Source organism: Marmota marmota, unplaced genomic scaffold, assembly GCF_001458135.2.
Source record: "Marmota marmota marmota unplaced genomic scaffold, marMar, whole genome shotgun sequence".
NCBI classification, from domain to species: Eukaryota; Metazoa; Chordata; class Mammalia; order Rodentia; family Sciuridae; genus Marmota; species Marmota marmota.
Genome location: NW_026000240.1, coordinates 13,668,410 through 13,685,143, shown reverse-complemented (window position 1 = coordinate 13,685,143; position 16,734 = coordinate 13,668,410). Strand labels below are relative to the sequence as shown.

Sequence of the window (16,734 nt, the reverse complement as noted above, 5' to 3'; positions counted from 1 at the left end):
TTGTAAAAGAATATGCAGCCAGATATGGTGGTGTACACCTGTAATCCTAGCAACTCAGGAGGCAACTGAGACCCTGTCTTATCATTTAAAAGGGCTGGGGATATATACAGCTCAGCGGTAGAGCGCCTTTGGGTTCAATCCCCAGTATCACAGCCACACCAAACTTCCCTGAGTGTGTGTAAGTCAGAAAGGTTCAGGAAGTGACATCGGGGAAGTTTAATGGTTTAACCAACTCTCTGAACTGAACCCTGCACTCTCTAGAGGGTGGGCAAAATGAACTGCTGGGGGAACCGCCCCGGGTCCACGACCACCACCTCCGCGAGTCTTAACGTACAGGTTCAGAACAAGTTTTTAAAGTAGGGTTTTTGAGCATGTTTTATTTAGTGACTTCATTGAAAAACATTAAAATGCACCCATTCCTTTGCTCACAGATCCAAGTTTCAATACGCTTTTCCAAAATCTGCCTGGAAAACAAAATAGCCCGACGGCCTAACAAAGCGGCTTCCCATCCCGAGACCAAGCGCGGGGCATAAAGACGGAGTGAGCCGAGTTCTCCCTTCCTTTCAGTCCCGGCGGTGCGCGGCGATGCGGCCGCCTTTCCTCCCGCGGGAGGACGTTCCCATCTCGTTCCTACCGGCCCCAGGGGCCCGAAGCTGCACTCGCGGGCGCCCTGCTGCTACTCTTAGCGGAAGGCGGCAGGCCGCTGGCCACAGCTCGCGGGGCGGGGCGCAGGGACTAACTGACGCCGGCGTGCTGACGTCAGGCGGACGCGTACGCGGCGTAAGGCNCGGCATCCTGATCGGCGACCGGCTGTACTCGGAGGTGTCGCTCACCATCGACCACTCGCTGATCCCGGAGGAGAGGCTGTCGCCCACGCCGTCCATGCAGGACGGGCTGGACCTGCCCAGCGAGACGGACCTGCGCATCCTGGGCTGCGAGCTCATCCAGGCCGCCGGCATCCTTCTGCGCCTGCCGCAGGTGAGTGGCCGGTTGGGCCGCGGACGGGCGGGCGGGAGGCCTAAGATGGCGGCGCCGCCTGACCGCGATCCTCTGTCTGCAGGTGGCGATGGCGACCGGGCAGGTGCTGTTTCACCGTTTCTTCTACTCCAAGTCCTTCGTCAAGCATAGCTTCGAGGTGAGCGCCGCGGGGGCGGGCGCGGCGGGCTCGGGCCGGAAGCCGGGGCGGGCGGGCGAGTAGGGCAGGGCGGGCCTTTGTACCCCGCGGCGCCGGCCGCCCGGAAGCGGCCCGGCCCACGTGCGCGCCCGCGGGAGAGGCCTTGGCCCGGTGGTCCCGCTGGTGCTGGAGGTCTGGGTATAAATAAATTCCCCGGGTTCGGAGGGAGGTGGCTTTTCTTAACACCACTTTGTAACTCAGGAGGCTAAAATTGGTCCCGTTTGTTGGTGGTTTTTCAGATTGTTGCCATGGCCTGTATTAATCTCGCTTCGAAGATCGAAGAAGCGCCCCGAAGAATAAGAGATGTGATTAATGTATTCCACCATCTCCGCCAGTTAAGAGGAAAAAGGTAAGATTGGCATTATTGAACTTAATATCTCTTGTTATCGCTGAACTGTACACCAATCGTCAAATCAGAACATCTTTTTCCTCAGTCCGGATCAAAGGAAAACTTAATTTAGGTTTTAAAATCAATGTAGGAACATTGATATTAAACTATGTTGAAGAAAAACTCAATTAACCAGCTATCTAAAGTTTGTAGAGGCAGTTGCATTTGTGGACAATCCTAACAGTGCTGTGAAGCCAGTCCATTGGCTTAAGATTAAACAAGAAAGGGAATACGTTTGGCTCAAGTGTGAGTGTATTCTGTAAGTTTTCTCCCCTACCCCCTCTGGAAGACTGAAGGCTGGATGTTTTAAACACTGTAGTCAAGTTAATATTGTGGCTAAGTTCTGTGTAGATTGTTATTCTACTGAAGTCCCAGTTAATTTTTTATCAATTGAGGTTGGCTTTTGTTAGAGTACTTCTCAACATTGAACTACGATATATCGCATAATACCGGATCTGAAAGGACTGCAGGATGATAAAGTTTGAAGTTTGAAGTCAAAGGGATTAAACAGGTATTTTGTTTTGGTCAGCTACAGTCTCAGTGAGTGGGTTAGAAAAATAACTCAAAAGATTGAGTTGCATTTAGATATGGCCCTTTTATTTGCTCTTGTAAGAAAATACGGAGAGACTGAAACAGTATCTTTAGGTGTTGTGATAACCTGATAACTTATGTGGATCTATGTGTTCTTGAGGCAGTACCAAAAAGAGCTAGTTGTAGGGCTTCCTGTATCTGTAGGTGACTTCTAGCAGAAGACTATTCATGGTGTAGGTTAGCTTTTGTGTTCACTTTTAAGGAATTGTGGTGCTGTGCTAAGTTTGAAAGGAAGGTGGTTAAAAAGGATTATAAGTTGTTTTGGGGATCGGGTGTTGGTTAGTGCCAAAATAGTATCCTATATAAGTAGTTCCTTTTGGCAGAATCTAGTAGGCAGTAATGGAATTATCTAGACAAGCATGGATTAAAGTAACTTTTAAAACGATTAGCCTAGTCAGAAAATCCAAAACATTGCTATCCAGATATTTTCCTAGCATTTTTAGTTTTCTTACATGCTTTTTCTTCCCAATCTTTTCTCAATCATCCTGTGTCCAAGATTGGAGTCGTTTTTATTTAATTTTAAAATAACTTTAGTTCCATGGTGAGGAATCTTTGGGAAATAAGAGGATTTCAAATTGGTATTTACTGTGGTCTGAAAGTAAATCTGCGTTTTAAGATGTGGCCGATTTCTTCAGAGTGTTGTAAACAAAATTACTAATATTCATTGTTAGAGGATTCTGTTTTCTTAAAGGAAGTAGTTTTCTGGTAGTATTTGAATCCTTGAGCCAACTGTTACATGATCACATATGATTATCTTTTTTGAAGTTTTCCTGTGATGTCTTCCTTGATGTCAGAACAGAATCTTTTTACTATAAAAATCTTGGAATTTAAAATTATCCCTTCTGATTGTTGTGTCTGATGTAACTGTTTTTTTGGCCAATATGAGAAAAACATTTTGTTTCAATCTTAGAAGTCTGATTATAGCATGAAATTTAAAAGGAGTTAATTGCATGGAAGCCCTTTTTTTAAAAAAAGCAGATGTAAAGTGTTTCTATGCATATTACAAGTTTACTCAAACACGTAACTTGTATATGTTATTAACTTCAACTCTTTTTTCCCTTGCAACCGACTATACAGCGACCAGCTACATTTACCAAAGCCTGGGTGATGTGGAGTGGTACATAGAGATGAAGCTGTCGTCATGGCAACAGTGAGTGAAGTATCGAAAATCCCCAAGGAGAAGCCAGTGCTCTGAGAATAGGTCACTGGAATCGGGGACTAACAGGTTGGCCACTGGTGAACCATTTAGAAAAACTCCTGTTTCTTGTTATAAGCTTTTGTCTTTGCTGTCCAAGTTATTATTACAACTGTAGTTTAGTTTTGCTTTTTTTGTTTTTCTTTTGCATAGGTTGATAGGTTGTCATTTGAAAGTACTGTCAATATTACATTTAGGTAAGCTACAGGGTGTCAGTTTGTCCTTATATATTTGTTTTAGATTAGTTTGTGCATATTTAAAAATTTTTTGTGACATTCAAAATTACTGGGTTACTACATTGTTCATGTAGCTTCTAGGTCATTGATTTTTACTCTTGGATACACGGTAAAATCACTAGAGGCAGTTTTTTTAAAAAGATTGATGCCTAGTTCTTAACCTGAGTCATTTGGCCTATTCCCTTGAAGTTTTTTATTTTGTGAAAATTATCTTGTAAAGTTCAGAATAAATGGCTGAATTTAAAGGGACGATTGCTTTTTTACTTAAGTAGTTGTACTTATTATGTATTATGGTCTTAGTAAATTAAGGTTTGGGGGGGCTGTTTTTCAGGAGCCAATATTCATACTCTAAGGTTTGTGTAAGACAAATTTTCAAAGACTGGTTGAACCATTCTTATTGGTGACTATTGTGATATTTTAATATGTCTATAAAGTTAGAAGTTCTTAGGTGTTATTGTCATGTCGTCCAGTAACCACCTGCAGTTTAACACCTCTGTAGAATGTTGCTTTTTTGAAATAGGCAGTACAAATTCCTATGTATGAGTAGCAGTCTTCCCCTCCTATACCACTCATCTGGTTTTAGTATAGTGTCTTGAAGAACTAGTTCCAGAAAGTCTCTGATCTGGTAGCCCTGAGTAAATTTAACCATGTCTTGACCTTTAAAGAGTTTTTGTTGTTGAGTTGTATTTCAGTTTAATTACTCCCAAGAAAGTAGCTTGTCAGATGAACTTCTAATGACCAAAAAGACAGGGCTTTCTAAAATCTGAAAATTACTCTCATTTGAGTTAATCAGAAAGATCTGACAAAAACTTAAAGCAGAAAAGGGTAGAGTGCAATAGTTTGTGTGTTGATGATAAAAATTATTTCTAATTACTCTGGATAGACAAAGACTTAATTTTTATCTCTGAAGAGATTTTTTTAAATGCTGCCTCTTCAAGACTATCGACAGAGAAGGTTTTACCTCTTTGGGGAAGAAATTCTAGTAGACTTCAGTTCAAGATTACTATGTTGCTACAAAAAGAACAATTGATTTCTAGTTGGATAAAAAGGGCTTGCTTACTGCTGGTTTATGAATGAGATATATTTTTCTGTTTCTGAAAAAATCTCAAAAAGTAGTTGTAAATTTTGTTTTTCCAGCCTGATTTATGAAATAAAACCATATGTCTACAAAAATAACTTTAAAATGTCAGTAATAGGACTAAAAGAAATAGAGTGTATATTTGAATTTTAGTGAAACAGTGGGTTTGTTTCTTCACTCTATTTTGAAGTTAAGATTTTGACAGGGAAAAAATGGAAGGAAAGTAACAATTATGACAATTTAGATGGAATGGCTCTGAGGTCAGGTTGATAGCTATAATTCAAATAAGTGTTTAGCTATTTAACTGCAAGAACAAATAAGTTCTATCATCATTTGAAGGCATCCCTTAAAGCAGGGTTTTTTTTTTTTTTGGTAAGAGGTATAGATAAATTGGGTCAACATAAATGGATAAAACTGAGAACTTTGCCTTCATGAAATTATATTTTTGTAGGGATTTTAATGGTATGGTTTGCAATCTGGATTGCAGGGAGTTAATAATTAATTTGTGTATTATGTTAACACTGGAGGTTTTCTATCTCCTAATGCCAGTTGACAGTCATCAGATAACCAGTCATTAATTAAAAAGTCAAGTGGATTTGATTTTCTAAACTAATGATAAAACCTGAAAAATAATCTAAATGTCTTGGGAATGTGTTCAATATAAATGTTGGTAGCTCTCTTTGGCATTGTTTGATCCCCCCCCCTTTCAAATAGAAATTTGTAGCCTATTGCTCTAATAAAATGGCTTTGTCATGATGCTGATATTAAGAGAGAAGTCATCCCCAAGATTGTTGGCCTTATTCCTCACTCTTTTGTAGCTGTAATGGCCGTTGAACTTAGTGACAGACATTTTTCAGCATTAGATAATAACCAATTTTGCTTTTTCATCTTGTCAGCTCTGCCAATTTTTGTTTAATGTAATTCAATAAAAAGTATGTAGAATAATTAGAAGTCAAGCATTTCAGTTTTAGACTATGTCAGGTGAGGAAAAGTATTATTTTTACTTTTTTTAAGAACTCTGATAACATCGGCAGAGGGAGTTAGTTAATGTAGTTCATGAGGTCAGTTTTTACGTGTTGGGTGTACATTGAGATAAATACTCACAGAGTGACAGTCTTAAAAATAGATGCATAGAAAAACTCTTTTATCTTTTGACTGAAAATGAATTGGGTGTGAGGGGAAATAAAGGCATGTTTTACCCATTCACTTATGTTGTCTTATTGAAATGTCCTTTTTGTTGGTCAGAACTACAAAAGTATTAAAGGACATAGTAAATTCCATATACTTTTAAAAAATGGAAAGTTTCATTCCTTAATGTTTCCTTAACCAAATTGCCAGTTAAAATTGTAAGACATGCTGGGCCGGGTGGTGCATACCTGTAATCCCAGAGGCTCAGGAGGATCAGGAATTCAAAGCCAGCCTCAGCCACTAAGCAACTTAGTGAGACCCTGTCTCTAAATAAAAGATTAAAATATAGAAATAATATTAAAAAAGACTGGGGATGTGGCTCAGTGATTAAGCGCCCCTGGGTTCAATTCCTGGGTACCTAATTATGAGACATAAGATATTATCATGTTCGATACTGGGAGAAAAGAGGTAGGGTATTGTTTTCCCCTATATAAAAAAATAAAACATTTGGGACAGCATCGTTTTGTTAGTTATTTTTAAAACATTGAACCATCAACATAGATAACCTTTTGTGTCATACAGATTTTTTGAAGTTATCAAAATTTAGTCTGGCACAGACCTTGAATGTGTTCTGGTAACCTCACTATGCCCTTTGTTCTCTTCTGTATTCCATAGACATGTATAGCCAGATTTAGGGCTAGATCTCAGATTACTTTTTGAATTTTGAACCTGTTTTTAAGATTTGGTATGTTTCTTTGGAAATTGAGAAATCCTTAGTGTTCGTAGGTTTTTTTGTTTTTTTGGTTGGTTAGTAGAGATATGTTCTTGAAACAATTGGTTTAAATAAATTGTTCCCTAAGGGAAATCAGAATTAGCTATTGACTGGTTTTTCAGTAGTTTTTATTTTGGTGATTAACTAGCTAAGAGTTGAATTCAAATGAATTTTAAAAGCACTGTTTTTATGAGGACTTTTTCATGCGCTATAAATCTTCAAGAGTACATTAGTTTTGTCATTGGGAAGTCTCTGGAGGCTAATGAGGTTTGTGATGATCATGATGTGAAGTTAAATCTAAGATGAAAAAAATTGATGAGGATAAATTTGAGAGTATTGAAGTGATGTCTTCTCTGTTTTGTTGGAGTTGAGTTTGTTCCTTTAGGAACTTAAGTCTAGATATATGTATTTAATTAGTATAACTTGGACAGCACAAGATTAATGCTTTTAACTTGTTTGCAGGAGTTTAAAAAGCTGGTTTCTGTTGCCAATAGTTGGTTGGAAGGGAAAACGGAGATGCCACAAATAAAATTTTTTGGATGTGCAAAACAGTTTTGATTTTATTTCTTACAAACTATAGGACTCCAAGCCCCCTGATCCTTGATCAGAACTACATTAACACCAAAAATCAAGTTATCAAAGCAGAAAGGAGGGTGCTAAAGGAGTTGGGATTTTGTGTTCATGTCAAGCATCCCCATAAGGTGAGTGGTAGAATATAGAAATTCTGTTTTCGTAAGTATTAGGGCTTTTTGTAAAATTTTTAATTTACCTTGGGTTTGTTATATATTTGAGAGTTAAATTTGGTTTTAAAAACATTCTTTTGGATGTTGAGATTTATAGTAAAATGGGAGTGAAGACATAGGTTCAAATCTCCACTCTTATAGATACCATTGATAACCTATGGTTAAGTCTGTTTTCCCACCTTAAAAATAGGTGGTGATGTGTACCTTATTCTTAGGAATGAATAATGGTTCCTGCAGAAGTGCTTGGAGTGGTTTATTATTTATTGTGCAATGGTCCATGCCTATAATACCAGCAACTTGGGAGGCTGAGGCAGGAAGACCATAAGTTTCAGGCCAGCCTGAGCAACTATCTCAAAAACAAAACAAAAATATATTATTTATGAGAGCTGGGTGGATTTTTGAGGGATAGCTCAGTGGTGGAGCACTTGGCCTGGCATGTGCAAGGTCTCAATACCAGGGGAGGAGTCCTAAGGAATAAAGTGTTCAAAGTGTATTGTTTGCTCATTGTTACCATTATTAGAAGTTCATTAGTTTCTCTCATCATCTCGGCTTTCTCATTTATATAGGCACAGTGGTTGGTAGGAGTGGGTGCTTGGTCAGGACATTTCTGAGACAGCAACTTAGCTTGGCTCTACTGTTAACTGGGCCCATTAAAAGAGATCCCATTTTCTCCTTTTTAAGATTGTAAAATGGAGTGAAGGTAATAGGGATCTGGAAACACCTGACATGTAAACAGTGTTCCATTTTTTTTTTTAACATGTACCTTGAGAGATTTAACATGTACCTTGAGAGATAAGATGAAATAGTTTAAACAGTGCCCGTTACAAAGTGAAGTGTTTGTTAAAAATACAAAGTATTCTTGGCTGGGCATGGTGGCGTATGTCTATATTCTCAGAAGCTTGGGAGACTGAGGCAGGAGGATTGCGAGTTTAAGCGACCTCAACAATGGCGAGGCGCTAAGCAACTCAGAAACTCTCTAAATAAAATACAAAAAAGGGCTGGGGAATTGGCTCAGTGGTTGAGTTTCCCTGAGTTCAATTCGTAGTATTCCCCACCCCCAATATATACGTGAAGTATTCTTGTTAAATTTTTAACCATCATTTTTCTCCAACTTTGGAACATATTTCTAATCTAATAACTCATTGAATCTCAGGTGCATTTTAGATTGGTCTGTATTTTCTGCAATTTAGAGAAATTAGTACTTGTATCTGATATTTGCAGTTACTTTGAAATAGAATTCTATACTCTGCAAGGATTGTCAGTATGCTAAATTGAATTTTTTCTCCCTTGTCCTTTAGATCATTGTTATGTATTTACAAGTCTTAGAATGTGAACGTAATCAAACCCTGGTTCAAACTGCCTGGTAAGTTCCTTTATTACATTTCTTTCCTAGCCAGGAAAACAGAAGCAGAAATAAAGTAAGTTTCATTTTCCCTTTCCAAAATGAGATGAGTTTGTTTTGGGGCTTTTTCTTTTTTTGTTTTATGACCAAAAGGTAAATAATGCTTATTTCTGCTTCCTGTTTTCTTGGCTTGACTAATTACTTTAAATGGAGAACTCAATTTAACTTTGTTCTTTTTTCTACTCTTTAATTAAAGGGTAGTCCATGATGGTAAGTCATAGAACTCTGCCCTCTGCACTTCAGCCCATGACCTCAGGATGGCCTGATTGGCTGCCCTGCTCTCCAGCCAATCCAGTGCAAGCTCTCATCCGAGATTCACTGAAGTGGTCCATATCCATCTGGCAGCATCTTCTAGTTCTGTCGGGGTGTCAAAAGGATTTGTATATTTCTAGAAGTAACTATTCAACATGCCTATGTATTTAATGTATACCTGTAACTATCAAAATGAATAGTTCATTTTTGATAGATTTTGTTGTCCAGCCACTATGAATTAAATGGTTTTTTTAATTAGGAGTATGAGTAAATCACTACTTATAGTGTGTATAGCATGAATTCTGCCAAAGGAGGCTACAATGAGTAGCTTTAAATGGACATCAGTGCCCATGTTGGGTTAATTTACAGCTGCTGAGCTTTTGCAGACAGTAATATTAAAAAGAAGTAGTTCATTTTTAAAAGAAAAGCTAATATGACTTAAATGCTTTTGAACTTGGACCTTTGAGATACAGATATAAGACTTGGAAGCTGGCTAAGGTCAAGCAAGGAGATTGTGGTTCAGTCACAATTCTCTTAAGATTGTTGATATTCAAGAATTAAGTTTTATATTCTGGATTTTTCTACTGAGATGTCTTTTTGACTGCCATGCATCTTTTGGACTCAGTAAATATTAATAATAGAAGAAAAGTCTCATTGCTTTTATGAAATGCATGATTTTTTAATGTATTCTATAAAATTTTAAAAGTTTTAAATGGATGACAGGATTTTTAAAAGAAATAATCCATTTAATTTTAGTTTAAGCTTTTAAAGAATTTGTAAGATTTCTTTGTTAGTTTAGGAATATTGTGGGGGAAGGTTTACTAGAAATTTCAGCTGTTTATTTAATTAGTTTATTGCTTTTATTTATATGCTTAGTTCCCAAAAAAAGGTATGTAAACAAGGCCATTATGTATACTTACTGCTCTTCATTTTCTACCTAGGTTTGTTGAAGTAGCTTAGTTTTCTTAATTTTAAGTGTAACTTGATGAGTTCTTACTAAAAAATGCCTTTTTACCCCTGTCACAGCATTTTGAGTTTCTGAAAGAACTTGGTTGACACTGCTTTTCATTGTGGATAAAGGAGAGATGGTCAACAATTAATGGCTTGAAGTATTATTGGAGTGGTTTATTGTTTCTGAAATTAATCATGTCAAAATTAACTTTTAGAGCATTGCTTTTTGTAGAAATACATTAAAAGAATTTAGGGGTAAGTTCTGTAAGGGATAGTAAGACGAATTTATTTAAAAGGTCTTTGGTTTTATATAGGACAACTGAAGAATGGTCCTGGTATTCTACTTCTGATTCTTTGAGCTAAGAATTGTTATATGCTAGAATATAAGAATGTAAATGTATAAGAGAAGAAAAAAGAATGAATTAGATTGAGTCTCCAATATAATGTAAGCTTCAGAAGAACTGGTTTGTTTATATACAAAGCTTATAGTTGAAATATTTTTCAGGAATTATATGAATGACAGTCTTCGAACCAATGTTTTTGTTCGCTTTCAACCAGAGACTATAGCATGTGCTTGCATCTACCTTGCAGCTAGAGCACTTCAGGTAGGTGTACACAATCTGTTTTGTTCCATGTGATAAATCTCAAGTTACAGTGATTCCAGTGAACACCAGCGAAAGTTTGAAGCATTCTCTCTTTCTGGCTTAGATTCCATTGCCAACTCGCCCCCATTGGTTTCTTCTTTTTGGTACTACAGAAGAGGAGATCCAGGAGATCTGCATAGAGACGCTTAGGCTTTACACCAGAAAAAAGGTGACCCTCTCTACTCAAGTTGGTGCTAATTTTGTCAGTCAAGAAGCTAAATGACTATAAAGGGGAAATACTAACTTCATTTTTTTCTCCAACAGCCTAATTATGAATTGTTAGAAAAAGAAGTAGAAAAAAGGAAAGTAGCCTTGCAGGAAGCCAAATTAAAAGCAAAGGGATTGAATCCTGATGGAACTCCAGCCCTTTCAACCCTTGGTGGATTTTCTCCAGCCTCTAAACCATGTAAGACACATTCAGGATTAAAATTAAGTTGTGGCATCATTGTTGCAAAATGTCACCATTTAACAGTTGCCTAGAAACAAAAATATTAAGCTGTTTCTATTTCCCTGAAAAAATCTGATAAAGGTGATACTTAGAAGCATAGTGTTTACATTTTGAAACAACTTTGGCCCTGTTAAATCCAGTAGTTAATGTGTCCTTATTGTGTCGTCAAAGCATCACCAAGAGAAGTGAAAGCTGAAGAGAAGTCACCCATTTCCATTAGTGTGAAGACTGTCAAAAAGGAACCTGAGGATAGACAGCAGGCATCCAAAAGCCCTTATAATGGGTGAGTGCTTGAATTGGAAAATGGTTTGAGGGATCATATTCTTGCTTTCTAACATGCTCAGTATGTAACTAAAATGTTGTTTGTTTTTTTTTGAAGTGTAAGAAAAGATAGCAAGAGAAGTAGAAATAGCAGAAGTGCTAGTCGATCAAGGTCAAGAACACGGTCACGTTCTAGATCCCATACTCCAAGAAGACAGTAAGTATATGATGCCTCAGGAAGGCATCTTATTTGGAGCCTTTAGAGGTTATCACTTTAAAATACTGAAGACAGATTTTTCAAAGTTAGGCTAGGATTAGACTTTTCTGGGGTGAGGGGTGGGTAACCAGGGATTTAACTCAGGGACACTTGGCCACTAAACCACATCCCCAGCCCTATTTTTTGTATTTTATTTAGAGACAGGATCTCGATGAGTTGCTTAGCACCTCACTTTTTGCTGAGGCTGGCTTTGAACTCAATGATCTTCCTGTCTCAGCCTCCGGAGCCGCTGGGATTACAGGTGTGCACCACCGCTCCCAGCTAGGATTAGACTTTGTTTTCTCTGGTGATTGGTGGAGAAGATTACAGGAGCTAATGTCTTAATAATTATTAACTGATAGTTAGTCAAACTAATGAATCCTTCCTAGTCATCTTGAATTAGACTATTAGCTCCTTCTGGCTCTTTGAGTGTGTGGGAGATAGTCTGTAAAAAGCATAACTCAGAATGCTGTAAAATGCCAGTTACTCAAGTTTTCCGTAGAGTGTTGACAGTATGCCTCCATCTCTGCCAGGAACTCAGGTGGGAGAGAAGTGAGGGGTGGAGAGACTTAGAGTCGTAGATTCTGGTTTATCCTTGATGTTACAGCTGATTTTTTGGTGCCTGTTAGTAAGCACCAACCAACCGATACAGTTTGTTCTCTGTAGAAACTGAGTCTAAACCTCAATTTTTTATTGTCTTAAGTTATAATAATAGGCGGAGTCGATCTGGAACATACAGCTCAAGATCAAGAAGCAGGTCCCGCAGTCATAGTGAAAGCCCTCGAAGACATCATAATCATGGTTCTCCTCACCTTAAAGCCAAGCATACCAGAGAGGATTTAAAAAGTTCAAATAGACATGGTCATAAAAGGAAAAAATCTCGTTCTCGATCTCAGAGCAAGACTCGGGATCACTCAGATGCTGCCAAGAAACACAGGCATGAAAGGGGACATCATAGGGACAGGCGCGAAAGATCGCGCTCCTTTGAGAGGTCCCATAAAGGGAAGCACCATGGTGGCAGTCGCTCAGGACACAGCAGGCACAGGCGCTGACTCTTCTGTGAGCCGGCATTGGTTCCTGGTTTTACCTATCTGCAGCGTGACGGATGGACTCAATCAAAACATGAAAAGCAAACTGATTAGGATTCGATTTCTTAAACCCTCTAGGTCTCTAGAAACACTGAGGACATTTTCTTTTGAAAAGAACTATGTTAAATTTTTTTGCACATTAAAATGCCCTAGCAGTATCTAATTGAAAACCATGGTCAGGTTCAATTGTACTTTATTAATAGTTGTGTATTGTTTATTGCTATAAAAACTGGAGCGTGAATTCTGTAAAAATGTATCTTATTTTTATACAGATAAAAATTGCAGACATTGTTCTATTTAAGTGGGTTATTTGTTTAAATGATGGTGAATACTTTCTTAACACTGGTTTGTCTGCATGTGTAAAGATTTTTACAAGGAAATAAAATACAAATCTTGTTTTTCTAAACTGCTTCAAATATCTTATTTAAATAAATTATTAAAAAGCAAAATTTTAGTAGTAAAGTGGCTGTACTGATTTTTCTGACACACTTGTTCTTTCCTCCAGTACATGTAGTTTGGGGTTATTAAAATGTAATTCTTTGCGTTGCAAGTGGTTTGTAAACAGTCTTTATATAGGAAAAGCAAATGGGAATGGCTCAGTAATATTATTATGGCTCCAAGACTCAAAAGCTGGTTTTCACTTGAATGCTTCCAGAAGGTTATTTTTGCTAGTCTTTTAGTACTTATTATTTCTAAAGTGAAATGCCCTATTGAACAAATCAAAACTTTTAACATGACAGTTAATAAGACCCAATCGTTGGAGTTGAACATTTTATGTGATTTAAGACATGTAATGTTGTGATTATATCTAGGCAGAGAGAGTTATATAATTCAGGTGAGGCCCCTGAGCTTTCCTGGGTGATGAAACTGAAGACAAATGATGATGAATGAATGAGCCCAAGCTGTGTTTATATTAGAAGGTGTTTTCCCCAAACGTGGTAGACATGAATTTAGAAAGGTAAAAAGAAAATTTAAAAGTTTCTGGTATGTTACTTAAATAAGGACCAGAAACCCAACATGAACTCATGCAAACTTGAAGTTAAAACTAACTTAGAAGACATTTTTGGGATATGGTGATATTTCTATTTTATGTGATTTTATATATTGCTGAACTGTAAATTGGTACTTTGTTAATTGTGTGTATGTATGTATGTATAGGTTTTGTTTTTGTTTTTAAGTTGTAGATGGACACAATAGCTTTAATTTTTATGTGGTGCTGAGGATCAAACCCACTGCCTTAGACTGTGTATGTACTAGGCAAGCACTCTACCACTGAGCTACAGCCCCAGCCTCTACAACTTGGTACTTCTGAAGAATGTCAGCTGCCTCCTAATAATGTTTCCAAGACAGGCTTGGAAGGAAGGCAAGGAAAATAATGGCAGTCAACAGAGGTCCTATTAGTTTTGAGTTACGTTATCAAATTACTTCTTGTGCCTTTTCTTGCTTGTAAATGGAAAGGGTTGAGGGGCCGTGTGGAAATGGGCAGTTGAGCAGATATGCCCACATGTAGTATGAGGCTTGTGTTTAGAGGTGGCTTTGTAGACGAGGGTGTCTTAGTTTGTTGTACTGTGCTTTTCGTGTGCCAGTTTCCTAGACTGTTAAGAAATTTGCCACCATTTGCTGCTTTTAATTTTTTAAAAATATTTTTTAGTTGTAAGTGAGCAGTTTTTCATTTTTATGTAGTGCTGAGAATCGAACCCAGTGCCTCCCATGTGCTAGGCAAGCACTGTACCACTAAAACTTTTTTAATATGCTTTTTCAAATAAATGCATCTCAAATAGGAGTGCAGTCCTTTGCTCCAGAGGTAGAAGTTGGAGGTCAGCCAACCTGGTTTATACACAAAATCCCATGGGGCTGGGGATTTGGCTCAAGCTGTAGCGGGCTTGCCTGGTATGCGTGCGGCCTGGGTTCGATCCTCAGCACCACATACAAACAAAGATGTTGTGTCCACCAAAAACTGAAAAATAAATATTGAAATTTCTCTCTCTAAAAAAAAAAAAAAAAAAAATCCCCAGTCTACCTCCCTCCCTTGTATTTATAAAGAATACAAATGATTTCATATCTTCGTCTATAAGGTGAGGGCTTGAGAAACAACCAAGATGCCGCTTGTCAAGTTGACTCTAGTTGCTGTGCCATCAAGCCCCAAATTCCCTCAACCTTCACATGCTTGTTGCTTGTTGCTTTGTTCAGACGAGGGCCATTTATGTTCTGTTGGATTTAGGCACAGATTTTTCTCTTCTGTGCATAATACATTTGAAGAAACTGGGTCAGGTACTAAGGAATTTTCCATATTCTGTGTTGCTCATTGTATGGTGTCACTGAACATAACTTTTCTGTTCCCTATATTTCTTACAAACTGGCAGCTCTTGGTCAGTTTCAGGTAGGAGGACCTTAATTAATTAATTATTATTTCTTTTTTGCAGTGAATTGAAGCCAGGGCCTGGAGCATGCTAGGCTATCTCACTATCTTTGTTTCCCCACTACCGCTGTAAATCATCTTAATGAGAATATTTGGGCCTAATTCTGATTTTTAATAGACTTTCTGTCTTGTTATGCAAAGTTAATTTGGGTTTTACAGTTCATATCTTAATTATGAAGACCAGTGACATTCTTAACATCCCATTTTAAAACAAAGTGAATGAAATGGCAATAGGTTGAGCTTCCTTAATCTAAAATTCAAAATGCTTCAAAATCTGGAACTATTTGCCAAGATTTATATATAAATGTGATGGTTCAATGTACATAAACTGTTTTAGGTACAAAATTACTAAAAATACTGTGTGAAATTATTAACAGGCTATATGTAGAGGTGTATGTGAAACATGCATGACCAGCAACTGGGAAGTGGAGTCGGGAGGACAGCAAGTAAATTTGCAAGACCTTATTTCAAAATAGAAAGGGTTGGGGATGTGGCCTGGTGATCAGGTGTCTCTCGGCCCAGGACCAAAACAACGATGAATGAAGTTTGGACTTGGGTCCCAACCCCAAGAAATCTCAGTAAATATACACACATATTCCAAAATCCGAAAGTACCCAAAACGCTTCTGGAAACAGTTCTTCACTGAAGTCCTAGGTTTTGCTTTAACAGTTTTACATAGCACTTGGTTATCGTCCCCATCAACACCGTGATTTGAACCAAAAGCCTTTCTCATTTAAATTTTGAGTTTCCAACAAGATAATTTCATAATATTTGTTTGTCCTAAAAGCCATTTCTTAATTCACCATGAGCTGTAGTAAGTTAATTATGTAATTTTTTTTTTTTTTTCCCTCAAAGACCAAATTTTTTAAAGCGAAGTAGAACAAATAGGCACATGGGAGAGCCTGGGTATCTGATTCAGGAGGATTCTTGTCCACAGCCTCAAGCCTGTGTCCCTTCATTCTGAAAGGCTGGAACATCTTGACTTTAACCATTTATGAAACACATACCACCAGCTGTCTTGACATTTAAGGTCTCATCCATTCATTCCATCAATTCATTTCTTTCAAATTTGAGCTTTTTTTGGAGGGGCTGGGGGTACTTGGGATTGAATTCAGGGGCACTTAAACACTGTGCCATATCCCCAACCCTTTTTTGTTAGGTCTCAGTTGCTTAGGGCCTCGATAAATTGCAGAGGCTAGCTTTGAACTTGGGATTCTCCTGCCTTAGCCTCCTGAGTCACTGGAATACAGGTGTGTGCCACCAAGCATGTTTTTTTTTAATCCAACTACCTGTGGGAGACCAACCTTGCATGTGACTGAGTCACACTCCCCGGCTGGGTGCTGAGGCGCTCAGTCACAGAAATGTGGCAGAGCTTTCCCCACCCTTCTTGGGTTCAAGGATCGGTGTCTCATGCATGGGTGTGTCTTGCTACAGCCCCATGGGTGAAGCTATGCTCACCTGTTCCTTTGTAATATAACCCCCTGCCCTGATTAGGATAGAATCTTCCATGGAAGTGCCTTGTGTGTGTCCCCTTCTAATACTGTGCCCTTGGGTGTGACTTACCCAGGTGTCAGCCAACCTGCTGACAGTGGACATCATGAAGATAGACTCAGCCCCCTGAAACCTGACCCCTTGCCTCATTTGAATAGCTTCTCCTCAATAAAAGGGGTCAGCGTGTACTCTCGCTCTCTCTCTCTTCCTGCGGACC

General features: G+C 38.4%; 1 protein-coding gene and 1 long non-coding RNA gene across 3 annotated transcripts; both read left to right on the top strand.

The window, feature by feature from the left end:
- The first annotated feature begins 375 nt into the window (after nucleotides 1-375).
- Nucleotides 376-13,013, top strand: Ccnl1 (cyclin L1). Of its 2 annotated transcripts, none has more exons than XM_015486938.2 (11): nucleotides 376-978; nucleotides 1,061-1,135; nucleotides 1,414-1,523; nucleotides 7,143-7,263; nucleotides 8,604-8,668; nucleotides 10,416-10,515; nucleotides 10,619-10,723; nucleotides 10,819-10,960; nucleotides 11,174-11,285; nucleotides 11,382-11,480; nucleotides 12,223-13,013. In XM_015486938.2, exons 1-11 carry the CDS (start codon nucleotides 586-588, stop codon nucleotides 12,569-12,571), a joined length of 1,671 nt encoding a protein of 556 aa, XP_015342424.1. In that variant the 5' UTR covers nucleotides 376-585; the 3' UTR covers nucleotides 12,572-13,013. The 2 variants fall into 2 exon arrangements, with proteins under 2 accessions (XP_015342424.1, XP_048650502.1); XM_048794545.1 differs by lacking the exon at nucleotides 376-978 and adding an exon at nucleotides 3,231-3,303 and having other exon boundaries at nucleotides 1,058-1,135.
- LOC125613623 lies at nucleotides 3,385-7,023 on the top strand. Its single transcript, XR_007344182.1, has 2 exons — nucleotides 3,385-4,160; nucleotides 4,250-7,023. It is a non-coding gene; the product is annotated as an uncharacterized LOC125613623 (long non-coding RNA).
- Nucleotides 13,014-16,734: the final 3,721 nt, after the last annotated feature.